Below are 22,998 nucleotides of genomic sequence, written 5' to 3' on the forward strand. Positions count from 1 at the left end.
TAAGATCACAATAATATTCCACCCTCTAATTGCTCGTCCCATTCAAAACAAGAACGGGGTTCGTGTCTCGGCAACGACGCTCAACATCCGTGATTCTGGACAAATCACTTAATCTCACCGTGCCTAACAAAACAAGGAAGCTGCGCGCTGAGCGCTGCAGAATTGTGAACGCGCCCGGCCATCTGGATTCACTAACGGAGGCACCCTGACAGCTCCTAATTATAATTTATGTACTTCTTTGCGCAAGCACGCACGAAATATGCCCAAAATGGCGGAACAAAACTACATTTACCCTATCACTTCAAGCCTATTAAAACGAAAACACAAGGAAGACGAATCACTGGCCAGATGACAGAAAACGCTAAGGAATGTCTGGAATTCCTCTCACCAAGGCCCTAAGGATGATACTTCTTTTTTTTCTTATAACATTAGGATCTCGAAACTCCTCCCCCACTTACAGTGGGGAGGAGTCCGAGCCCTAAAAAGCAGCAACCATGGCTCTATTGAATATAATATTGAAAATACTTCATTTCTAAATGACAAGACAGTGAAAGAACGATAACCCGCTCTTTTTAACTTGTTTTACAGGCTTCTTTAAATTAACTGTTCTCTAACGTTCCAGCATGGGCGTTTTACCTTTTATCTAACAGAATGCCCTGCTGTACACTGGGGCAGGAGGAGGCCGCCACATGCTGTCACACCCCAGACTGGCCCATTGTCATTCTGTACGTGGTAATCAGCTGCATATAGAATTTCAATGGGCGGGTGGGGCTGGTCTTGAGCTCCAAGAGGAGCGCGAGGCGGCCCCATGGGGGGGGGGGCGCGGGGGGGGGGGGGGTGAGGCCTCTCACAGGGGAGCAGCGCTGCTCCCTGTGATGGCCACAATTATAGACAAAAGGCGTACCATGGAATTTAGGGACAGTTGGTCACCCTAGACTGTGCGCGGCGCCCCTGGCACCTCATTACGGCTCACCGGGGTGCCGCGGCGCACAGTTTGGGAACCACTGGCATAGCCAATAGGTCTCGCCTTTGGGCCTTATAAGTGTTTAGCCATGCAGCTCACTTACAGCAGAAAGCTGCCCTGAAGTGAAACAAACAGCTCCCTGAAGCAAAGAAGGGTACAGGTCGCAGGTACTCGACCAGGTCATATATTTGTGGGTTCAAAGGTCAATAAAGCCGTAGGAAAATTAAACTGGTTTTCAGAAACTGTACTTAAATCAAATGATGGCTGTCGCGTTACATTTGTACGGTGTATACAGTTTAACAGCCACATACAGGCTGTGCATTTACCCCACTCTACCGGGTGGAGGCGCAGGGCCCAATCTAGAACGATTTTGCTGTTAGGAAGTGTGACTTATTTTTTTCCAGAAATAAACAGGAGCAAGTAAATTATAGCAAAGAACCTTGTAAATCGGGCGCATTGTCCCGGGGTTTGCTGACTAAGTTGCTTATAGGCAGTCTTTAAATATTGCTTTTTGTGAAACAAGCAGGAACCTTTCCATCACAAACTTTTGTTGTTACTGAAACGGAACATGTAGTTTAAACTCACACAGATTGGTAGTAGGACGTACCCTGGTACTGTGTTAATAAAACGACGAACACGTGTTCACACTATGGCATTTCCCTGAAACAAAAGCTGCGACTGGCGCGCCTCATGATATTAATCAACATCGACACAAGGTCTTCAGCAGCAGGGCTTTAAGTAGGATGCAAAAACTGGGGGGGCGGTCTCTCAAATGGGCGTGACAGACATAATTAAGGGCGTGGCTTAAACACGGCTAAAAATCTGTGCTTAGCAGTGTGCCACCCGACTGGTATTTTGCTGCTTCTGTCCTTGCATGCAGTTATATAAGACAACAAGTAACATTACACCTACAACAAACAGGACTATTGCCTTTGTGAATGGTTGTTGATTGCATAAGAGAAACAAGCAACAACTATGGCTTTGTTGTATATACCCTTGAAAATTGTTTAGTTCTTGTGGGCAAAGTTGTGGCATAAGGCTAGAGTTGCAGACCTTGGAGCTGGCGTGTAAAGCACGCTTGAGTCTCTGTACTGCCTAACAATTCTGCGATTCTGGACAATCCCTGTGCCTACTAAAAAGAACATGAGCGTTGTCTTTGTGTGAGTTAACCGGTGCCACCCTCTTCACATTCTGCCACTAGATGGTGTCTCTTTCTAACAGCAAATGTTAATGCGGTGTCCATAATTAATGGAGGAATTGATTTGAGCGTTAGTGACACCTTTTGGGGGGCAGTTTTACAAAGCGCCAACCTTGCCTGCAGACGTAAGAGGACTTCTAAATAGACACAGACTACGTGACTTTTTTTCACAGGGAGCAATGATAGGATTCACAGAATGCACAGCCGAGGCATGCATTCAATCCCATGTTACATTTGCGGCAGCCGCAGCCACTTGGCCACATCATCTCAGTTATAGCTTGGCTGGTTTTGGGATCGAGGTTCCAAGAGGACCTTGGCCTAAGCCGGAGCCGAGCATCTGTCTCACGCCTGGTTTGAGCTCTCCTTTGCTCACCCACCTCTATGTGAACTGCCACCCAACTGACCGCAGTTTGCGATGAAACCTGTGTAGCAAGAGGTTGCATCGTCAAATGTCAATTTACAGTTTGGTACCCCCTGTCATTGGGTCAGGTGCGGAGCCTATTTTTGGTGCGGTCGGGGGCTTCTATTTTGACAATGTCTGCTAGAGAGAGAGATTTTGAGAAAGATATCTTATATATATATCTATAAAACGAGAGAGATCGACAGATTGATAGATATATTTCTTTGCAGAGACACTGCACCTACTGCACTCTCCTACACTACTCTGGGCCCCTCCTGTCTTGCCCTTTCCTGGCCCCAGAACGCATGTGTTCAGCTAAAGTAACACACAAAAGGAAAACATTACTTCAGTATTAATTGCAACACATTTAGATTTTGGAATGGAAACTTTTTCATTGGGAAAATCAGAGGACTTGGCCTGCCTTTGCAAATGAACCATTTGAAATTTCTATTTTAAATGCACGCTTTCCGGAGTAATAGCCCACCAAACCTTGCATCAGGGGTGCATGGGGTATATCCAGCAAGAGAAAGTGTGTGTGTTTGTTGGGGGAAGGAGGGCGCAACCCATGGCCTTCTGTTATCTCCACCTTTGCTCGTGGCCTGCTGACGGGCACGAGCAGAGGCCGGGCCTCTGAGAGGAGACTGCTGATGGCCGCCTGGGCTGCAGGGACTCGCGCTCCGCTTCCAGGGGCGGGAGCTGCAGACAGAACCTGTCATCGAAAGAGTGCCTTTCCCTGCTGCGCACTCTGTTCCCTTTTAACCCCTTCGGACCGCTGCCATTACCTCTCTGCGGTTCCCTCCTGAATCATTGCGTCATCGCAAACATTTCTGTGTGTCAAGAAGTGCCCCAACGGTGCAAGCTGATAAGTTTGGCGCAACACATTGGATGAATAACGTTTGTGCCTTTTAATTCTAGACCACCGCATCAAATGCACACACGCTCTCCCCTTCCATAAGGACGATGACACCCCTGGGTCACGGAGGCACAAAAACGGTTGTGTGATAAATGTGATATCTACTGTTTCACAACATGGCGAGTTATTCGACATAATCAATGCAGGCAGTAATGCAGAAAGGGAGGGCGGTGCCCCACGTTCACTGTTGTGACGCCGGCAATGATATAAATGCTATATTACACTAAAAACATCCGAGTGTTTATTTTCTTAGCCATGTAATAACACCAACGCGTTCATAAAGCGCTTGCTAAAGAGGTAAGTGCTGTGACTGCTCAGCAAAGAAGAAGCCTTGTTACATTTCATCAAAATGTCTCCTTGTTCCGAGTCTGTGAAAGATTAAAGGCTGAGTTTGCTTTGGTGTGGTCAGTGTGTGCCGCGGGCAGGTTTCAATGGCAGGGGGGAGGGTTACACATGTAGCATCCTAGCTAATGATCAGCCGTGGTGGTACTATAATCCCCAGATGAGTGGTGGTGTCAACAAGCGCGCACAGCCACGCTAATTGAAAACAGATGGCCCCTGCGTGCCGCTGCTCGCTCCCGCAAGGTGGATGCCACCACAAGCAATTGGAAAGGGCAGACCAATTTCTAAAGGTCATCTCATAGAGCAGCGCATGCGCGCTGTGCTAGGCTCGACCTACAAATGCACACCAACACAAATTTATACAAACATATGTTCTGTGCCCAGCACAACAGCAATACAAAGTTTTTTTGAGCTACAGTCACAACCCGTACCAGACGGTCTTCACCTTTTCCGTTTTTTAAGCAGGCAAGGCGAGGGGGGGGTTGGAATAGTACCTCAGTCACTTCGGGAGCAGCGGACAGCACGGATTAACTTGAATCAATCTGTGCTTGGTCTGTGCTCCATAAAAAAGTTTGTTAGTGACGTTTTGTCAGCTCTGGTCAATTAAGGAAGCTGCAAAGAAGAGGGACACAGGAGCAAACAAATGGTAAGCAATGGGCAGGCTCCAAGCTCTTTGTTGCCAACAATAGTGTCTTGCATGTGAGAACGCATGCGCTAATGCATTGTCTCACAGGCTTAACCCTAAAAAAAAGAAACTCTGCACACCGGCAGATCAAGGTTAAAAACAGTTTATATGGCCTTATGAATGAGGCATTTTACATCTTACACTCCGTGTAGAGAGACAGACAGCAACTGGGACCATTCCCAAGCGCAGCAGATGGAAAAGATACTTAGCTCCTTTTCCAAAATTCCTATTAGCGCTCAAGCAAAATGCGATAGTCCACACATGAACAAACACAAAGATGACCTCTATCTGAAGTAATACATACCCCCCCCCTAATGAAGGGCCAAATTTGGGCCCCGAAAAGCACAGAGGACAAGTGGAAGGGACAAGCAGAAGAGAAAGGGAGAGAAGAATTATAAATGACTAAACAATAGGAGTAAATTTACATCACTGTGAAGACTATTATCAATTTTGAACTGTATTTTTATACATACGAAAAGGATTCAATAAACAAATAATGCTAGTATACAGAAAGAAAAACCAAGAATCATTAATGATGGAAGCACATGCGTACAGAGATTGAACTGTGGAGGCTGCCTAGCCCATTAAGCATTCTTCTAAGGACTGGGAAGAAAGTTACACTTCAGTTGCTACTGAAGTCATAAGCAAATGGTATTATGAGTCCTCATTGCCAGAAGGTCAGCAGCATTATGTTCAGCAGTTTCCTTAAACACCTGAAGGCATGCTGGTTCATCCATCACGGAGGGTGCTGCTGGACAACATACAAGACTGTGTGAATCCAGGCACGTCCCCCAATACCTTAAGTGACACAGCCTACCCCATCTCAGGGTATAACTGCAACAATTGCACAAGTCCCGAGTGGACAAAAGCTGCAGACTTTGCAAGTGGGAAACTAGGTTTGAGTTTCCGAGTCAGCTCGAAATCCTGTAATTCTGGGCAAATCACCTAGGGCCAGATGTAGGTAATTCTATTTTACCGAATCATAAATACCGAATTTTACCGATTCGGTATTTATGAATCGGTAAAATAGAAGTACCGAGATGTAGGTAAATCCAGATGTGGATTTACTGAATCTTTAAAAGTCGGTATTTACCGATTCGGTAAATACCGACCGGTAATGCTCCATTCATTCCTATGGGCTTTGAAGCCCATAGGAATGAATGGGGCATTACCGGTCGGTATTTACCGAATCGGTAAATACCGATTTTGACAAGGGTGCAGGGGGTGTCACTTTGACACCCTCTAGCACCCCCAAAAAAGGTACGGGGGCCATGTGGCAGGCATACCTTCCCTAAGGGCAGGTCTGCCTGTCATATGGCACAGGTGTGCATGCACACATGTGCATGCACACCTCAATCGGTATTTCACCATCAAATTGAATTTGATGGTAAAATACCGATTTCTTAGGCCTTGTGGGACTCATAAGAGTCCCACCTACATATCAATTTTACCGATTCTGTAAAAATACCGGTCGATAAATTTACCGACCGGTATATTTACAGAATCGGTAAAATTACCGATTTGCCCAGTTTCTGTCCTCCTACATCTCGGTAGCCAAATACCGGTCGGTAACGGCCGAATTCGGCCGTTACCGACCGGTATTTGGCTACCTACATCTGGCCCCTAATCTCCTCTTGCCTAAAACCAAAACTGTGTCTTTGTGTAATGTAATTGATACTCATGTGAAGCACTCCAATACCTTTGGTCAGGGTTACACCATATAAAACTGCAAAAACAAAATAATTTAATTTTTAGCACACATCTGTCATTGCCTATACTTGGACTACATTTGGTTGATATTGGTGGTATATTTTGGCTCTTTTTCTCTGGTGGCCATCTTGGGCGACTTATTTGTTAGAAGCTCCCCAATTTCCTCATTTACTGTATCCTCAGTAGAAAATACTTTCAGTTTTCTACTTTGATTCCATCAGGATGGCATTCCGATGTGTCACCCTTTTTGCATAAATTCAGAATGTTAGCACTATAGTTGCTCATTAGAACACATTAGTGAAGCTGCTGATCACCAGGGAGCTAAAAGGCAGTCTGCTGCTGGTGTTGAAAGAGCATGTGTCAATCTATGTGCAAAAATGCTTTAATGAAATAGAAGAGGAAGGTATCAGAGAACTCACTTAAAATGTGTTCTAAATTTTATTTCCACAGCACTAACCATAATGTCTATGACAAACTGAACCCCCTCAGTTTTTTCCTTTCAAAATTAAATGTTTTAAGTTTTACCCATTTGATTTCATCAAGATGGCTTCAGGTGTTCCATACTTTTGAGATAAGTAAGACGGTTAGCACTGTAGTTGTTCTTTAGAACACTCTGGGAGGTGGCAGTAGACCACAGGGGAATCACTTGACAGGATGCTCCTGTTGGAAGTACGTTTTACTGAGAATGTCATGCTTTATTCTCATGTGGCTAAGAGAGTTACAGAATATATGCTCTCAATTTAGCTTCTGGGGAACCTTCCGTGACCACTATGAGAAAATCATGAGAAAGGAAAATGCTACTTACCAGTATGCATCTGTTCTTGGCATGTAGAGCTGCAGATTTCTACACATTGCATTAGATCGCCATCTGGTGTTGGGCTCGATGATTGCATGTTGTCGTCGTCTTGGAAGAAGTCTTTTGTAGTCAAGAGATAGGCGACTCCTCCCTTGGACGACAGTGCGCATGGGCATCGGCTCCATCCTTAGATTGTTTTTCACCATGATGGGAAATGATGGAGTTAGTAGAAATAAAGAAGGGATGTCCATGTGTATACCTAATTAAGATGAAACTGGAACAGATACATGTCCCGGGGAGGCGGGAGGGCGTGTAGAAATCTGCAGCTCTACCTGCCAAGAACCGATGCATACTGGTAAGTAGCATTTTCCGTTCGAGGCATATGTGCTGCAGATTCTACAATTTGCTCGACTGTGCAGCAGTGCCTCCCCTAGCGGTGGTCACCTGTATCCGTTGCAGTTGTTTGAAAGAGAGTTTTTAGGACAGCTTGGCCTACTTCAGCTTGCTGCTTGACTTGCACATCAACACAGTAGTGTTTAGTGAGTGTGTGTGTTGTAGACTATGTTGCTGCCTTGCAGATGTCTTCTAGGGGAAGGTTCCCTAAGAAAGCCATGGAGGCTCCTAGTTTGCGTGTGGAGTGCGCTCTAGGAGGAATTGTTAATGTACGTTTTGCTTTTTGATAGCATATTTGTATACATTTTACAATCCACATTGCAATTCCAGCTTTAGAGATGGGGTTGCCCTTATGTGGCGGAGAGAAAGTTACAAACAGTTGCTTTGTTTTGCGAAAGGATTTGGTCCTATCTATATAATAAAGAAGAGCTCTTTTAACGTCTAGGGTGTGTAGAGCTCTTTCTGCTACAGAGTCTGGGTTTTGGAAAAACACCGGTAACTCTACAGATTGGTTTAAATGAAACGGAGGAATGACTTTTGGAAGGAATTTAGGGTTTGTTCTGAGAACCACTTTATTACGGTGTAATTGTAAAATGGTTCTTGTAAAGTGAAAGCTTGAATCTCACTAACTCTCCTAAGAGAGGTAATAGCTACCTGAAAAGCTGTTTTCCATGAGCGGAATTGCAGTTCACATTTGTGTAGAGGTTCAAAAGGTGGTCCCATGAGCCTTGTAAGAACAATGTTTAGGTTCCACACTGGAGAGGGTGGTAACCTGGGAGGAATGATTCTTTTTAATCCTTCCATAAATGCTTTAATAGCAGGCACTCTAAATAAAGACAGATGTTGTCTATTTTGTAAATATGCTGCAATTGCTGCCAGATGTAGGCGTATAGATGAATATGCCAAGTTACATCTTTGTAAATGTAGAAGGTAGCAAATGATATTTTGGATGGACGCATCTAGGGGATCAATTTGGTTATTGTTGCAGTAAATGGCAAATCTTTTCCAATTAGCAGCATAGCAAGCTCTAGTAGTAGGTCTCTTGGCTTCTTTAATGATATTCATACAGTCTGGTGGTAGGTTAAGATAACCAAACTCTAAGACCTCAGGAGCCAGATCGCCAGATTCAGTTGGCTTGGGTCTGGATGTCTGATGTCTCCATGGTTCTGCGTTAGCAGGGATGGTGTCAGATGTAGTTTTTGGTGTGGAGCTAGGGATAGTTCTAGCATTGTTGTTTACCACAGTTGACGGGCCCATGTGGGAGCTACTAAAATCAGTTTGAGTGACTGTAGTCGTAGCTTGCGCACTATTGGTGGTAGTGGCAGAAAAGCGTACGCAAATCTGCCCGATCATCCATATCGCATTGCCCTTGGACAGCGGGTGTGGGAACCTGGCGGCGAAGGTTGGGCAACTTGCGTTTTCGTGTGTGGCGAGAGATCTATGTATGGATGACCCTACTTGTGAAAGAATGGTAGAAGAACTTGCGGATGTAGTTCCCATTCGTGCATTTGTTGAGTTAACATATCTGCTATCTGACTGTGAACTCCTGGAAGGTGTTCTGCTAACAGATATATGTTTTGTGGAATGGCCCATCTCCAAATATTCTGTGCTAGCTGGGACAGCTGTAGAGTGTGTGCTCCCCACCCCCGTTTTTGTATATAGTACATGGCTGTCATGTTGTCCGTCCGGATTAAGACAGCTTTATTTGGTACTTTTACTTGGAAAGTTTTGAGCGCTAAGAATATTGCTAGCAGCTCTAGGTGGTTGATATGGAACGATCATTGTTGAATGGTCCATTGCCCTTGAGTTGTATGATGTAGGAGATGGGCTCCCCATCCTGTGAGATGCGTCTGCTGTAAGTACTATTTGTGGAACAGGTTCGAGGAACGGCCGCCCTTTTGTCAAGTTTTTGGTGTTCCACCACTGCAGAGAGCGATGTGTGTGGCTGTCCACCAACACCAGGTCTGTTAGTTGTCCTTGAGCCTGATTCCACTGTTGTGCTAGACATTCCTGTAACGGACGCATTAGCAGTCTTGCATATGGTGCAATAAAGATGCAAGATGCCATCATGCCTATTAGTCTTATGAACACTCTGGCTGGGAGAGCGTGTTGATGTTGAAACTTTGTGACTAAGGGTTGAATGGTCTGTATCCTTGCTGGACTGGGATACGCTAGAGCTGTAGACGTGTTTATTGTAGCCCCTAAATATTGATGTACGTGAGAGGACTGTAGGTGCGACTTGGTGTAGTGATTGTGAACCCTAAGTCGTGCAATGTTTGAATTGTCTGAGATGTGTGTTGGACACACTGAATGAATGACTTGGCTTTTATGAGCCAATCGTCTAGATATGGGAAGACATGTATCTGTTGTCTTCTGATATGTGCTGCTACTACTGCTAGGCACTTTGTGAACACTATTGGTGCAGTTGTTACCCCGAATGGAAGAACTTTAAATTGATAATGCTGTCCTTCCAGTACAAACCTCAGATACTTCCTGTGAGAAGGATGCATAGGAATGTGGAAGTAGGCGTCCTTTAGATCTAGTGTTGTAAGGAAGTCGCCTTGTTGCAGCAATGGGAGCACTTGTTGTAAGGTGATCATATGAAAATGATCTGAGTGTATATAGTGATTGAGGGGCCTGAGGTCGAGAATTGGTCTTAGTACCTTTTTGGGTATTAGAAAATACAGCGCGTAAACCCCTGTCCCTTGATGTTGTAAAGGAACTATTTCTATAGTGTCCTTTTGAAGAAGTGATAGGACTTCTTGTTTGAGCAGTGTAAGATGTTCTGCAGACATTGGACGCTGCCTGGGTGGTATGTGTGGAGGGGTAGCTGTAAGTTCGAGGCAGTAGCCATACTGGATAATTTGTCTTACCCACCTGTCTGTTGTGATGGAATTCCAGCGAGGTAGGAACTGTGTTAGTCTGCCCCCCACAGGAGTGGAGTGCTGTTGGGGGAGCAGAGGGAAGTCACTGTTTTGTGGTGGAAGAGTTTTGATTATTGTTGTTACCTCGACCTCTTCCTTTATTGTTATTGCCTCTATAGCCTCATCTAAAATATCCTTTACTGGAGGATGTCTGTGTATTGGATTTGAAGGAAGCTGTATTGTCTGCTCCATTCTGTTTGGAGCCTCCTCTATAGAAGGAGCGATGAAAGGAGCCTCTAGCTTGTGTGGATTGCAAATCTCCCATAGATTAGTCTGTATCGGTGTCTTTCTTCATTTTCTCAAGTGCTATGTCTACCTCTGGTCCAAACAATTGATGTTGGTTGAATGGCTGATTTAAGATGGTAGTTTGCACTTCCTGCTTAAATCCTGAAATGCGTAGCCATGCATGACGTCTAAGTAGGACACTAGTGTCCACAGCTCTAGATGCAGTGTCCGCTACATCAAGTGGCCACTTGATTGAGGCATTTGAAATTACCTTGCCTTCTTGTACAAGGTTGTTTGCCTGCACCTTATATTGGTCAGGTAGATGTTGTAGTAGTGTCTCTAACTGATCATAGTGAGCCCTGTCATATCTTGCAAGGAGGGCTTGTGTGTTAGCTACACGCCATGTATTGCCAGCTTGTGCAGCTATCCTTTTGACATTAAGTTCAGAGGGACTTCTCGCAGCCTGAACATGCTGTCCTCGTCCGAATCTTCATCCTCATCTAAAAGATGATGGAGGTAATGGTTGGACCCTGCTGCGTGATGTAAGGGAAGGGGTTAGCCTTTGTATTGTAAATATCAGCTGAAAATATGTACTTCCACCTTTGATTTAGGCGTCGTCAACGAGGTAGTCGAAGGTATCTTCGTCGCCGACGATGAATCGTCGATGGTCACAATGGGCACTGGTGTCCATGGGGAACCTCTCGTCGACGATGTGGTAGACGACGTCGACGACCGAAGAGTCGTCGACTGTACACTCTTCGACGACGTGTGTTAGACCCGGCTTCCTGGGCACCAGGGCACTCAGGGGTAACTGCGCTCCAATCGCATCAACTGGAGTGTTCCCTCACTGGTGTCCCGGGGCCTCAGTACTAGTGGACCCAAAACTGGATAACCAAGTACTCCTCTCCAGCACTTGACTCTCTCAGGGTAGTGAGATAGAGCAGTCCAAGGCTTACTCAAGGAGGTGAGGTGGGGTTAGACATTCAGAATACAGTGTAAACCGTACCACCAGCTGATAAACTCAATGTCCAGTCTGTGCTTTACTTTTTATAAAAGAAAAGTACTTTAATACACATAAGATAATTATACTACACATAAAACTAGGATAAACAGTGAAAACCAGAAGTCTCTACAACCCTCTGGGACAGAGTTCTGACCCCAAACAGTATTATACCCCCTAGATGCCAAGCACTATAAAAACACAGTTAACATGAAAACACACAGTAAGCATTGCATATTACAGATCATGTTACACAGGGCTGCTCTCATTCACTAGAGCCTTGATACCAAACTTTGGATTGAAAGGATATAGTTTCAGCATATGATGTGAAGTCAAATGTTCGTGATCAGCCCCATAACCCCCCCCACCCAAAGCAACAGAAGTGCCCTCCCGTTGTGAGGGAGGACACCGCTCTAGTGGTGTCAGGGATCTGATCACAGGTGCCGGATGTCTTGGCACAGTTTACTGGAGTCCCACTAGTCCAGTAGCCACTGGCTAGCTGTAGGAGGGTAGTGGCTGGACAGAGTGCCAGTTCACCCTGATACCCTCAGAGATCACAAAAAGAAAGGTGGGGGCCTGCTTCACTGGCCTCTATTCCCAGTTACTGCTTGTACAGGCTCCCACAGCGCAAGGGAGGAGCCTAGAGGGGATTTGATCTCACCTTCAAAGACTAGAATCAAGCTTCCTCCTCTCTGGCTCTCGTCATGTGCTGCAAGCTTCTTTCCAGCAGCTTTTCTTGATGTGCTGCAAGCTTCTTTCCACACCTTGGGTGATGTGCCACAAGCTTCCTTTCCACACCTTGGGCAGCTGTCTGTAATTTCCTTGGTCCAAAGCGCAGGCTCCCCCAAGCCTCACAGAACAGCTGGTCCTTAATGTTGCTGATGCCTTCCTTTCAGACACAGTGAACAGAGTCTTATCGCCTGTCTTCACACTGCGGGTCCGTGGCTGGCTATCTTCTTCATAGACCAGTCTTTGAACAACAGCTGACCACTCAGGCCAGACTTTTATCACCTCTGATTGATAGGCTCATCCAATCAGAGGGTCTGCTACTTTTGCATCGTGAATACACCTCCAATCACAAACCATTCACTGCGTGTTCAATGCATGGGTAAAGCATGTACCAGGTCCTTTTCTGGTATCAGGCTGTGCAACTCCCTAGAGAGGAATTTTAATTAACTCCAGCCCAGGAGGCCCTGACCAGTGGGGGAGGGTCCTCTCCACAAAGTTAGTGCAGCTAAACCCAGATAAGAGTGGAGTGTCTACCCCAGCCCAACAGGCCTTTCCAAGGAAATAGGGAGGGGCACGGGGAGCTGGGATGTCCAGCAGAACAGCTCACATTCCTCACACTGGCTCAAATCCCCATTCTTCCCCTGTACACCCACGGGCTCTCAAACATACATCAGTCAGACAAAGGCAACAGGCCCACAGGCTTGGCAAACTGCACAGACTTGGTCAGGAGGGTTCCTAGGGACTCACCTCTCCTGACTATAGATTTATTGCTGCCACCACTGTCAGTCTACCACAGCCTTAATAGAGAGGAGAGTAGCCACTCTCTGACCTCAGAGCCAAGCTCTAGTGTCTCAATCCATGTAAACAGGGAGACCCTCAGTGGTCATGCATGATTGTCATGCTCACTGAGGTAGGGATCTAGAAACTATACAGTATCTTTTGAGCGACTTGCCTGGAGGTTAGCATAAGGCAGGGGAAGCACTCTCTTCAGAGACATGCAGGAGAATTCCCGTCCCAACAACGTGCCTATCATCAACGACGACGAACCACTCGTCGCTGTGCTAGTCGTCGAGCAAGACGTCGACGCTATCTTCGACATTGATGACGATTTCTTGATCTTCGCCGACAAAGGGGTATGTGCCGTTGACGATGTCGTCGACGAGATGGATGCAGACGAGGCCGAGGAGGTGACTGTAAAAGGAGATCTTGTCGTCTTCGAGGCCACCGTCGACGAGATGGTAGTCGACTGGGCTGAAGAAGGCTTTTTGAAGGTGTGTATAACCCTCGGCGGTGGAGTCAGAGGGCTAGAAGTTTGTTTCCGCAAACCTTGAAGGGGAGGAGTCTCCGTGGTTGGTAAATCTTTAGGTTTTGTAGCTTCTGAAGACTTTTTCTGCGTCTTCTTTTGAGGATGCTGTGAAGAAGGACCTTGGCGAGGTATCTCTGGGCCTTTCTTGAGGAGTTTTAGAGGAGGATTTTGATGAGGACTCACTCTCCTCAGAGGACTAGGGGTCTTCTTTGTCCCTAAGCCTCTGCAGCCAAGTTAAAAGCCTTCCCTCACAGTCTTTAAATGTTTTAGTAGAAAAGGTACAACATACCTTGCTGTCCTTAGGTGAATGGTCCGGATAAAGACAGTAGAGGCAGACTTTGTGCTGATCATCAACATGTAACCTCTTCTTTTTACAGGTACCACAGGGCTTAAAAAGGCCTTTTTTAGGAGTGTCTGACATGAAGACGGATAGGACTTCACTCAGACAAAGATAACTGTGAAGAAAAATCACTTGAATCCAAGAAACAAGGAAAACCTGAGCAGAGCTCAGTGGAGACTCCCTTAGCACGACATGTGGTAGAAAATCTGAGGGACTAGAGCTCCTTCCAGGAAGGTTCCAGAGGGTGGTGATAGCTGATTGACTGTTCTCTAAGAGTTTGGTCCTTACTACAAAAGGACCTGGATATGTTACTAATGTGAGGCCTTAGGTCTATTACTCTCTATGTCTAATAGAACATTACTTTACTAATGTACCGGGGACTCCCATCCTGACGGGGAATGATTCAGGCATGTGAATCTATGAAAGATACCCTAATACTGGATAAGTAGTTATATCAGCACTACATTACAACTGGATTGAAGTAACCATAACAACCAAAAGTGCACTGAGCGTGCTAGTGTAAGTGACAAGTGCAGTGACAAGTGGTATAGGAACAGCGTGAGACGGTGAAGGACAATAAAAACAAACAATAATGACCCTAAATTATTGTTAGAGAGCTTGCTTTCTCTCTGTTCTGGTTCTCCTCCATGACCCACTTGAGATTTATTCCACGGAGATAACCTCTATGATCAAGAGGTACAGTGGATGGCTGGAAGGATACCCAGATGATGATACTGATTCATTATGGTGATTGATGAGAATCCAATGTCTTCCTAAGGGTCTTTTCTACTCTTTCTAATCTCATAAGTTCTCACTTAGTACTCCTTTTATCACTTTTGTGTAGGCTCCCCCCTCTTTCCGACCCTCGGATTGGTTGTTTTGTTTAAAAAAACACACTCACCCCATACAGCCACTATCACAATCCCTCACTCACACAGTCACTCATATACTCCAACACTCACCTATACTGCCGTTCACATATGCACTCACCCATATACCACGGACATCAATTCACTCACCGACACAAACATACACCTATACAGCCCCTCACTTACATATTCACTAACCCATACAGCCACTGACTCACTCACTCATTCATCCATGCAGGCAGCCACACACCCGCTCACCCACCCACACAAACAGGCAAACAACCATATAGGTACTCAAACAACCAGCCAGTCACCCATACAGCCAGTCACATTCCCACTCACCAACCCATATAGCCACTTAGGTGCCAACTGACAGTCAGATACAGATATTCTCACAGCCTGCTCACTCACCCATACATTAAATGAGACACCTAATCACTCACTTATACAGTCAGTCACGCACCCACTGAATCATCCATACAGGCACTCAGATACCCAATGATTTATAAATACACCTTAGTATATATATATTTAACACTCAAACAATTTAAAAACACTCAGTCACTGGATAATGTCATGAGTGATGTCACTGACCATGTCACATGACACAGTTGTCACTGACCATGTCATGAGTGATGTAATATGTGATCATAAGCAGCACATTGGGGGGCGCAAGTTATAGTTAGCTCAACTAATTATAACTGCTGAATTTCTCTGGTTTTGTATGAGTGAAATGTCAGCCTAACTACAACGTCCTGTAACCTTTGTTTTTTATTTCAGAGATGTCAGTAACAGCGATGATCCTGCCTTTTCTTTATAAACTGTAAAACACACATGCACACATTTTAAAGTATTTTCGACATTAGGTGTTTATTAGTGCACTGTATAGAATCATATTTTTTAAGTTACTTTGTATAAAAATCATCTTTAAAATCTCTTCCATTTTCGCAGTGACGCAGGGTGTCGTACACGGGGTCAGCGCTGGAGGTCGCGGCGACGTCTCAAATATTGCATGTGATAAAAAAATTAATTCAGGATACAACTTGTATCACTAATATCTCCATTTGTCAAACATGGGGTCAGAATACCTCCACTCTGACCTCTTATTTCACTATAAAAAAAAAGTTGTCATCTCTGGGAACTGTCCCAGATACATAAAATGGCGGCTGCAACTTTCTGTTCAGGTTGCATCCAGCCAATCACAGCATTCCTGTTGGTGGGCTTTCCTGACTCACCTCAAACATGCCGCAATGTACTCGTAAGCACCACAAAACTGCCACAACTTTCTGTTAAGGTTGTGTCAAGTCAATAAGAGCATCCCTGTTGGTCCACGCTTTCATGGTTTGCCTCAAACACGTCCCGATTTCACAACGAAGTCGCCATGAAATATCTGCGGCTAAGGATATCACTATACTGTTCGGATTTCAGTTCTCAATAACTAAAGAACTGATTTGCACTAAATAACAAAAAGCCCAATCTGCGTAACAACATCTACCTTTCTACCAAATTGTAATGTAATTCTGTCCAGCGGTTCGGGTTGTATGTCCGACAGCATGTTCCTATGGGAATAAACATAACAAATGCACACTTATTTCACCACCCCTATTTCTCGGTCCCCACTGCACGGATCCCCCTATTTCTTGGTCCCACTGCACAGATCACACCCAAACTTTCCATGACACAGAACCTCTTTTGACACTTTTGGGGGAACATTTCATGAAGATTGGTCAAAACGCTAAAGTTATAGGTTAGTTAAAAAATGCATTTGCTATTGAAACTAGGTCCTAACTATAACTTGCTACTGGTGATAAATATATATTTATTTATCTCTATCTCTCTAATATATATTTATAGAGAGAGAGAGATTCTCCAAACGTATCACTAACAAGAGCTACTTATGTTCAATCATCCCAAGCTACTAATAAGATTAGTGTTGTACACATCTGACAAGATTACATTAGTGACCACTCTAGGCATGTTTACCAGCTGTGATCGCCTAAATGCAGGATTACCAGCAGTAATGTAAAAAAGGATTAGTCAATTTAGAATCCTTCTACCAGGGAAAAACACAGCCACAGATGCAATGGCCCCTGGCACCGAAGTAATATTAGTAATCGGTCTCTCAAAGCTGCATGATTCAATATTCAAAAAGATTTTGGAAATGATATGGTTTCTGAGAACACCTTTCAATTTTAGTATACATATATTAATTCAACCAAACAAAAGCATCTAATTTAATAGGCTGGACTGCACACAGGAGAGCTACTCACAGGTAGCTAGAGAGCTACCAGTAGTTCACAAGCTACTCGTTGGATAAGAGATATAGATATATATATACATACACATACATACATATTCACATACACACATATATAAACATACACATACATATAGACCGTTGAACTATTTTGTACTCCAAAAGCACAATTGTGGCCCTTTACTGGTGATTAAGTGACTTCTTTGAGGAAGAGGCGAAACTTGAAGATGGCCTCATCGAATAAGGGAACTGATGGAGCTTATGGTCAGGTGAAGCTAATACTAGTAGAAGGATGCTAATAATATGCATGATTGGAATTGTGAAGAATGGGGACAGAAATCGGATAAAGACTGTTGCACGTTTAGCCATCCTGCTTGAGGACTCAGGTAGTGGTAGAGGAAGTGTGTACAGCATCCATACTGCAATAAAACTAGGCATAGAAATGACTAAAAGGAAGTCAAGGAGGCTGAACTAGTCCTCCTTGTGGATTACTAAAAGATTTATTAGTTGCAGAAAATACTTCCCCTGGAACAGGTGATGGCCCCACCACCTGCCCACAGCACCTATGCATAGTGCAGTATTTGAGATACTGGATTTTGTGCCAACAATTCCCACTTATTTGATACAATATGATGAAAGCTTCAATACAAAGTAGAAGTTAAACATATGGAGTAGGAGGAGATTCAATGTAGGTTCTTCTAATGGCAAACTCATTAGTGAACACTAGAGACCTTAAAGTAGCATTCGCCCCTACCTTGGAGCAGATCTCGTGTAGACTGGTGGCAATGTTCTTGGCAGGAGCTTCACACCGGAAGACATGACATTTCAGCAGTTGGGTCATCTTGTCCCTTGCGACATATGCAAAGTCCCTGAATGGATAAAGGAGAGCAGAGGCAGATGAGACCGCAGATTCCACAAGTATTAATAGACATAGAATGGACCAATGTGGCAAATTCATTTCACATCCAGCTCCGGAGTTGCCACCCTGCTTTGCAATTGCCACAAGTGCATTAGAAGAGGTTCCTGAGCCAAGATGAATCCAGTGAACAATGGAGGGAAGATGAGGACTGGAATCTCTTACTTTGGACCACAGGTGGGGAGGAGAGGGGTTCCAATGTCAACAGGACATAGACAGACAGATGGACATCTTACAGGACAGATGCTGCATGGAACTGGACATTATAACTGCTTATGACCAGTGATTAGGCTGTGCATCAAGTACTAAGTGAAGGCTCTAGGATGTTTGTGATCATGACCCCTTCCTGCTACTATTACAATAATCTATTATTTAGCCATAACAAAGGCCCTTTCTACAGACAATGCAATATTTCACAGGCAGCATAAAATGTTGCTCTCTGAAACTGTTACCTACAGCAAAATCAATAAAAGGAAATGAAGACGCTTTTCTAAGGATCAAATTAATGCAAAGTACTTATTTCTGTGTTTCAGAATGCCAGCTTTAGATCACCTGACACAAATGACTTACCTCTGGGAGCACATCATTATTTAAAAGGGAAATATAGATAAAAAAATAAAACCACTCAGCAGTACCTGAGCAAAAGAAAAGGATGTGGTAGGCAGTATGTTGCAGTGCACTGTGGCTACCTATTCCATGGTATCAGAAAAAGCTATTTCAGACACCTCAACTTTTAAAAGTGTGTGTTTCACTTATCTGAAATAATTAAGTGCATTTAGGAAGATCTCCTGATGAAATGTGCTATATAAAAATACAGAAATAGCAAATGTGACTGTTTAACAATAGAAGGCAATGTAATTTTCCAACTTAAAAGACACATTTTCCCCCACCAGGGTTATATTTGTCCACTGAGGGACATTCTCTGCTACGTGGAATCTTTAAGTGCCCCCAGATCATTTGCCTCGGAGTTAAGAATCACAAGGAACATGGAATAGTCAATGTCAACTTGCTTTCACATATATTACCCTGTGTACAGTACACCAGTTCCCATGACATGGGTGGCTGGGTGGGAGGTCTAGAGGGAGCTAAAGAATGTCTCAAAATGCACATGGGATCGATGTACACTACCATGGGGAATGGTGACAAGGTCACACGACGAGGAGAGATGGGTCATGATTGGTGGTGGCTTTGATGATACTGTACCTCTCCCTTCGTCCCAAAGAGCGGTCCAAGTTTCAGAAGACAGCAAAGTCAGTCGAGAAGGAGAATGAAAGAAAGAACACAAGCGCCAGAAGATAACATTACATTCCTGCACATAGTTGTGAAGGCCTCCATCTTCTTAGCATGCATTTTATCGTGTATTCTTATATGCCAGGGATGGGATCAATCTCCCACTACAATGTCAAAATACTGCACGCATATTTACCATGCATCTGTCCAAGCACAGCAGGAGGTTGTCAATCAGGTAGACTTTCCCCATCTCTCAGCCACCCAGGAAGTCTCAATATAATCCAAGCGGCAACTACAAATGTAACCAGCCATTTTACATTACACTCGTCACCCAAGGCTAGACATACACAATAAGAGTCCACGTATGGAGAGGTCTACAACTGCTGCGTTTATAGGGAGCTGGATCAATAACATACTCAACCACAAGACTTAAGTCACAAATGTGGATGTGGGATTTATAAGGTGCTTTGCAGACCAGAGAGCTAGCCATGGATGCTGGTCAGCAGCTAGCTTAGCAGTACAAAGCAGAGTAGGGTAAGCTTTCTGAAGGCTTCTCTAAACAAGGATTGACACTGCGAATATGTCTGGCTTATACCTGAAAGTACTTCAGTCACTGCTGAGTTGCAATAGGTCATATTGCAAGCACTCTGTCACTCATTCTTGCATCAATTTATCCACCCACTGATTATTTCTGGTCTTCCCCTACTTGTCAATCCAAAATAAACAGGCACAAATTCAACAAGCACATGCAAGATAAATGAAAAGAATAAAAGTCGAAAAAAGAAAGCATGCTGCCACCTAAGTGTGTGATTGCAATCAAAATAATAGGACAGCCACGTTTAGAAGCAAAGAGTTGGCCCTCATGGTATTGCAAATAAAAACTATGGACAATGCCATTCGAAGATGGCGGCCCAGTATACAAGCAATGGCTGCACAGGATGCAGGACTGAGCAGATGAAATAAGCAGTGAGCAGTTCAGAAGCACTGTCTGGGGAGATGCAATATGCTCAAAAAAACTAAGCCGATAAAAGTATAAAACTGAAAACTAAAGAGCTAGCCCACCAGGCCTGGCACTGAAGCACACTCATTTTCCAGAGGATGTGCACGTGATCAGGCAAAATTCCATTACCCACTGGTTGAAGCAGGATGACCCAGTGCCCATGCTGCCATGGACGAAGCAGAGCAGAATGACACTAACAGAATAATGGTCGAAGAGGGCTGACCCAAGCTCTTCTATGTATGTCTAGATATGTATGCGTTTTCAGATCATACAGACTTCATCTGGTAGACAGGTAAGCCTGCCCTCCTAGGACAGGCTAGTAAGTATTATCACAGTGCATATCTTCTACCCCTAAGGTTTGTCAGAAGGGTTGACCAGCAACAAAAGTCTTTACAGCTAAGATAACCTGTGACATTCCATGTTCCAAATACCTGTCTCCAGCCTTTAGCATGCTGTAAAAATAATACACCTTTTAATGATGGATGGCTTCAATGCATGTTTTTAACAATAAATAAGGCCAAGTGCCTTTGTTGTAACATTTCATAGAAACAAAAAACATACCTATACCATCTGACGTAACTTTACCCAATGAACCAATCAGGCCTGCAACTTTGATCATTGGCTTCTCACCATAACCATCCCAGGACTCCTGTGCTGCGCACAAACTTTCCCCCACAGCAACCATTCGCATACAATCATAAAATTGAAAATGTACACAAAATAACAATTGGCGAAACAGTATTCAAAGCCATCCTAAAAGAGCCTTGCAAGGATTATCACTGCGCAAATCGCGTATGACAAAGGTTTCCTAGAGGGGGTAAACAACACCAAAACCCTTGTGAACTATGGTCATCTGTGAAATTCTCAGTAACAGCACACCTGACTACAGGGATTAACACAGTGTAAAGACATGCTCCCCCTAAGTGCCATTTTGCCTACATATATATTTTTCACCGTAACGACATGAGGCCTACCGCCTTCATAGTAGCATTACATAAGCAGATCAGACGTATAGCATCTGCAATAACTTTCTGCATTGTACCACAAAGCCTATAGCCTTTATTAGTGACCTGTCACCATAACCAACTTAGCCTTGGTGTATTGGGTATAACCTGTCCAAAAATTACAAATCTGTACAACGTTACCCTTGGTAAAACAATACGCACTTGCCCTCAAAAGGGCCAACAAAGAATTATCACACTGCAAATCTTTAAATCCAAGGATTTGTCAGAGTGGAGTAACCAATACCTAAGCCCTTGCCTACTGTGACAATCTGTGAGATTCCATGAAGCAAAGTATCAGTCTACAGCCTTAACAATCCACCCTGAAGGACCTACTTATTTATAAAATATATGGCTTTCAAAACAATTAAGATAGCTCTTCTTCCTTTGTCTTATATTTCCATACTAAACAGATCAGCCCTATGGCAGTGGAGACATTTCCCAATAAACTGGTAGACCTTTGCCATTGGCTTCTCACCAGAACCAACCCAAACCTAATTGTATTACACAGACTCTTTCCCACCACTCAATTGTTCAGACAAAAATTACACAATTATATGCAATATTACAATTGGCAAAAACACATACAACCATCAAAGTGGAGATGGCTTAACCTCAGATTTTGTCAAAGTGGAACCCAAAACTGTTGCCTACTGTACTAGTCTATGAGATTTCATGCAACAAAATATCTATTGACAGACTTTAACAGAGTGAAATAAGAATCCACCTTTAAATGTCTATTGACTAACGTGCTTTTACAAGACGCGTGTCAGGCCTACTCAACGTTGCTTACGTTTTAAATAATAAAAAGATCATGCCTATAATCTTGATCAATGGCTTGTCACCATAACCAGGACAGTCCAACTGCACGGAGCATAAGCTTTCCTCAAAGGCAAAAAGTGCAATACAGGCACTCTTTTTCAGCAGAAGCACAAAAGTTTTACCAAATCTAATACTGTGCTCCCAGAAACCCACATGTGGGAGCAGCCCAGAGCAGTGCTCACATACACTCTTCTTTCAGCTGATCACATAAGATCAGAGACAGTTATGCTGTTAAGCCAGACCTAAAACGGCAAATTGTATCCTGCTAATGGAACTAGAAAATGATGTCCACCTGTAGCAGGGGAACTGTCCCTTAGAAATGCAGAGTTCAACCACGTCAGAGGCATTTCTGAATAAGGACGGGGCCAGATGTAGCACATGTCTGATAGTAGTATATGAGTACGAAGATGACTGCAAACGCTATTCTACACATACACAGGGCAGCTTGTGCGAATAATAAAGTGAAAACCTAGAGGCTAGGCCTGCAACCCACATATGCTCATACTTTGTAATAATAACTCACTGTTGTATTAAGAGTCAAATCTAAAAGCAACTGAGTGCTGAGAAAAATACAGCTTTAACTCTAAAGCACAGTAGCTGATCTGCTGCTCCATCCATTCATCCTTCCACTCTCTGGGCACACCAAAAGACTGTGGTTCCTAACCAGGGCACGTACCTTCCATTATCTCGCCCCACACCCCAAACTCGAATGCTGACAATGGGCTGGGCGTGCAGCAGTGAATGTTCAGTTGGGTCCACCAGGTTCAGGGTGTCATTCTCCAAAATCAGCAGCATGTCCCTCCCCTGCAGAGTGAAAAACAGAAAGACAAACTTAAATAGAGGCAGCTGCATGCAAAATCCCCAAGAAATGGGCCACATATCACTGTTAAGGAAAACGCCCTACACGTTTGTAAAGCTATGGGCCAGGCAATATATCTTCAGTTTTAGCACTAAAGTGACTGTCAGAGAAGCACAAAG

The 22,998-nt window shown here is 44.1% G+C and overlaps 1 protein-coding gene across 5 annotated transcripts in view; it reads right to left on the reverse strand.

The window, feature by feature from the left end:
- The window catches only part of APBB1 (amyloid beta precursor protein binding family B member 1), a 295,415-nt gene that overhangs the window by 50,802 nt on the left and 221,615 nt on the right, over window positions 1-22,998 (reverse strand). For all 5 annotated transcript variants that reach the window (XM_078658717.1, XM_078658716.1, XM_078658720.1 and 2 more), the window contains 2 exons: window positions 22,697-22,824; window positions 17,806-17,920 (listed from right to left, as the gene is read on the reverse strand). In XM_078658717.1, the coding sequence (XP_078514843.1) occupies window positions 17,806-17,920; window positions 22,697-22,824 (243 nt within the window). The remainder of the gene's footprint in view (window positions 1-17,805; window positions 17,921-22,696; window positions 22,825-22,998) is intronic.

This window comes from Lissotriton helveticus, chromosome 8 (assembly GCF_964261635.1).
Source record: "Lissotriton helveticus chromosome 8, aLisHel1.1, whole genome shotgun sequence".
NCBI classification, from domain to species: domain Eukaryota; kingdom Metazoa; phylum Chordata; class Amphibia; order Caudata; family Salamandridae; genus Lissotriton; species Lissotriton helveticus.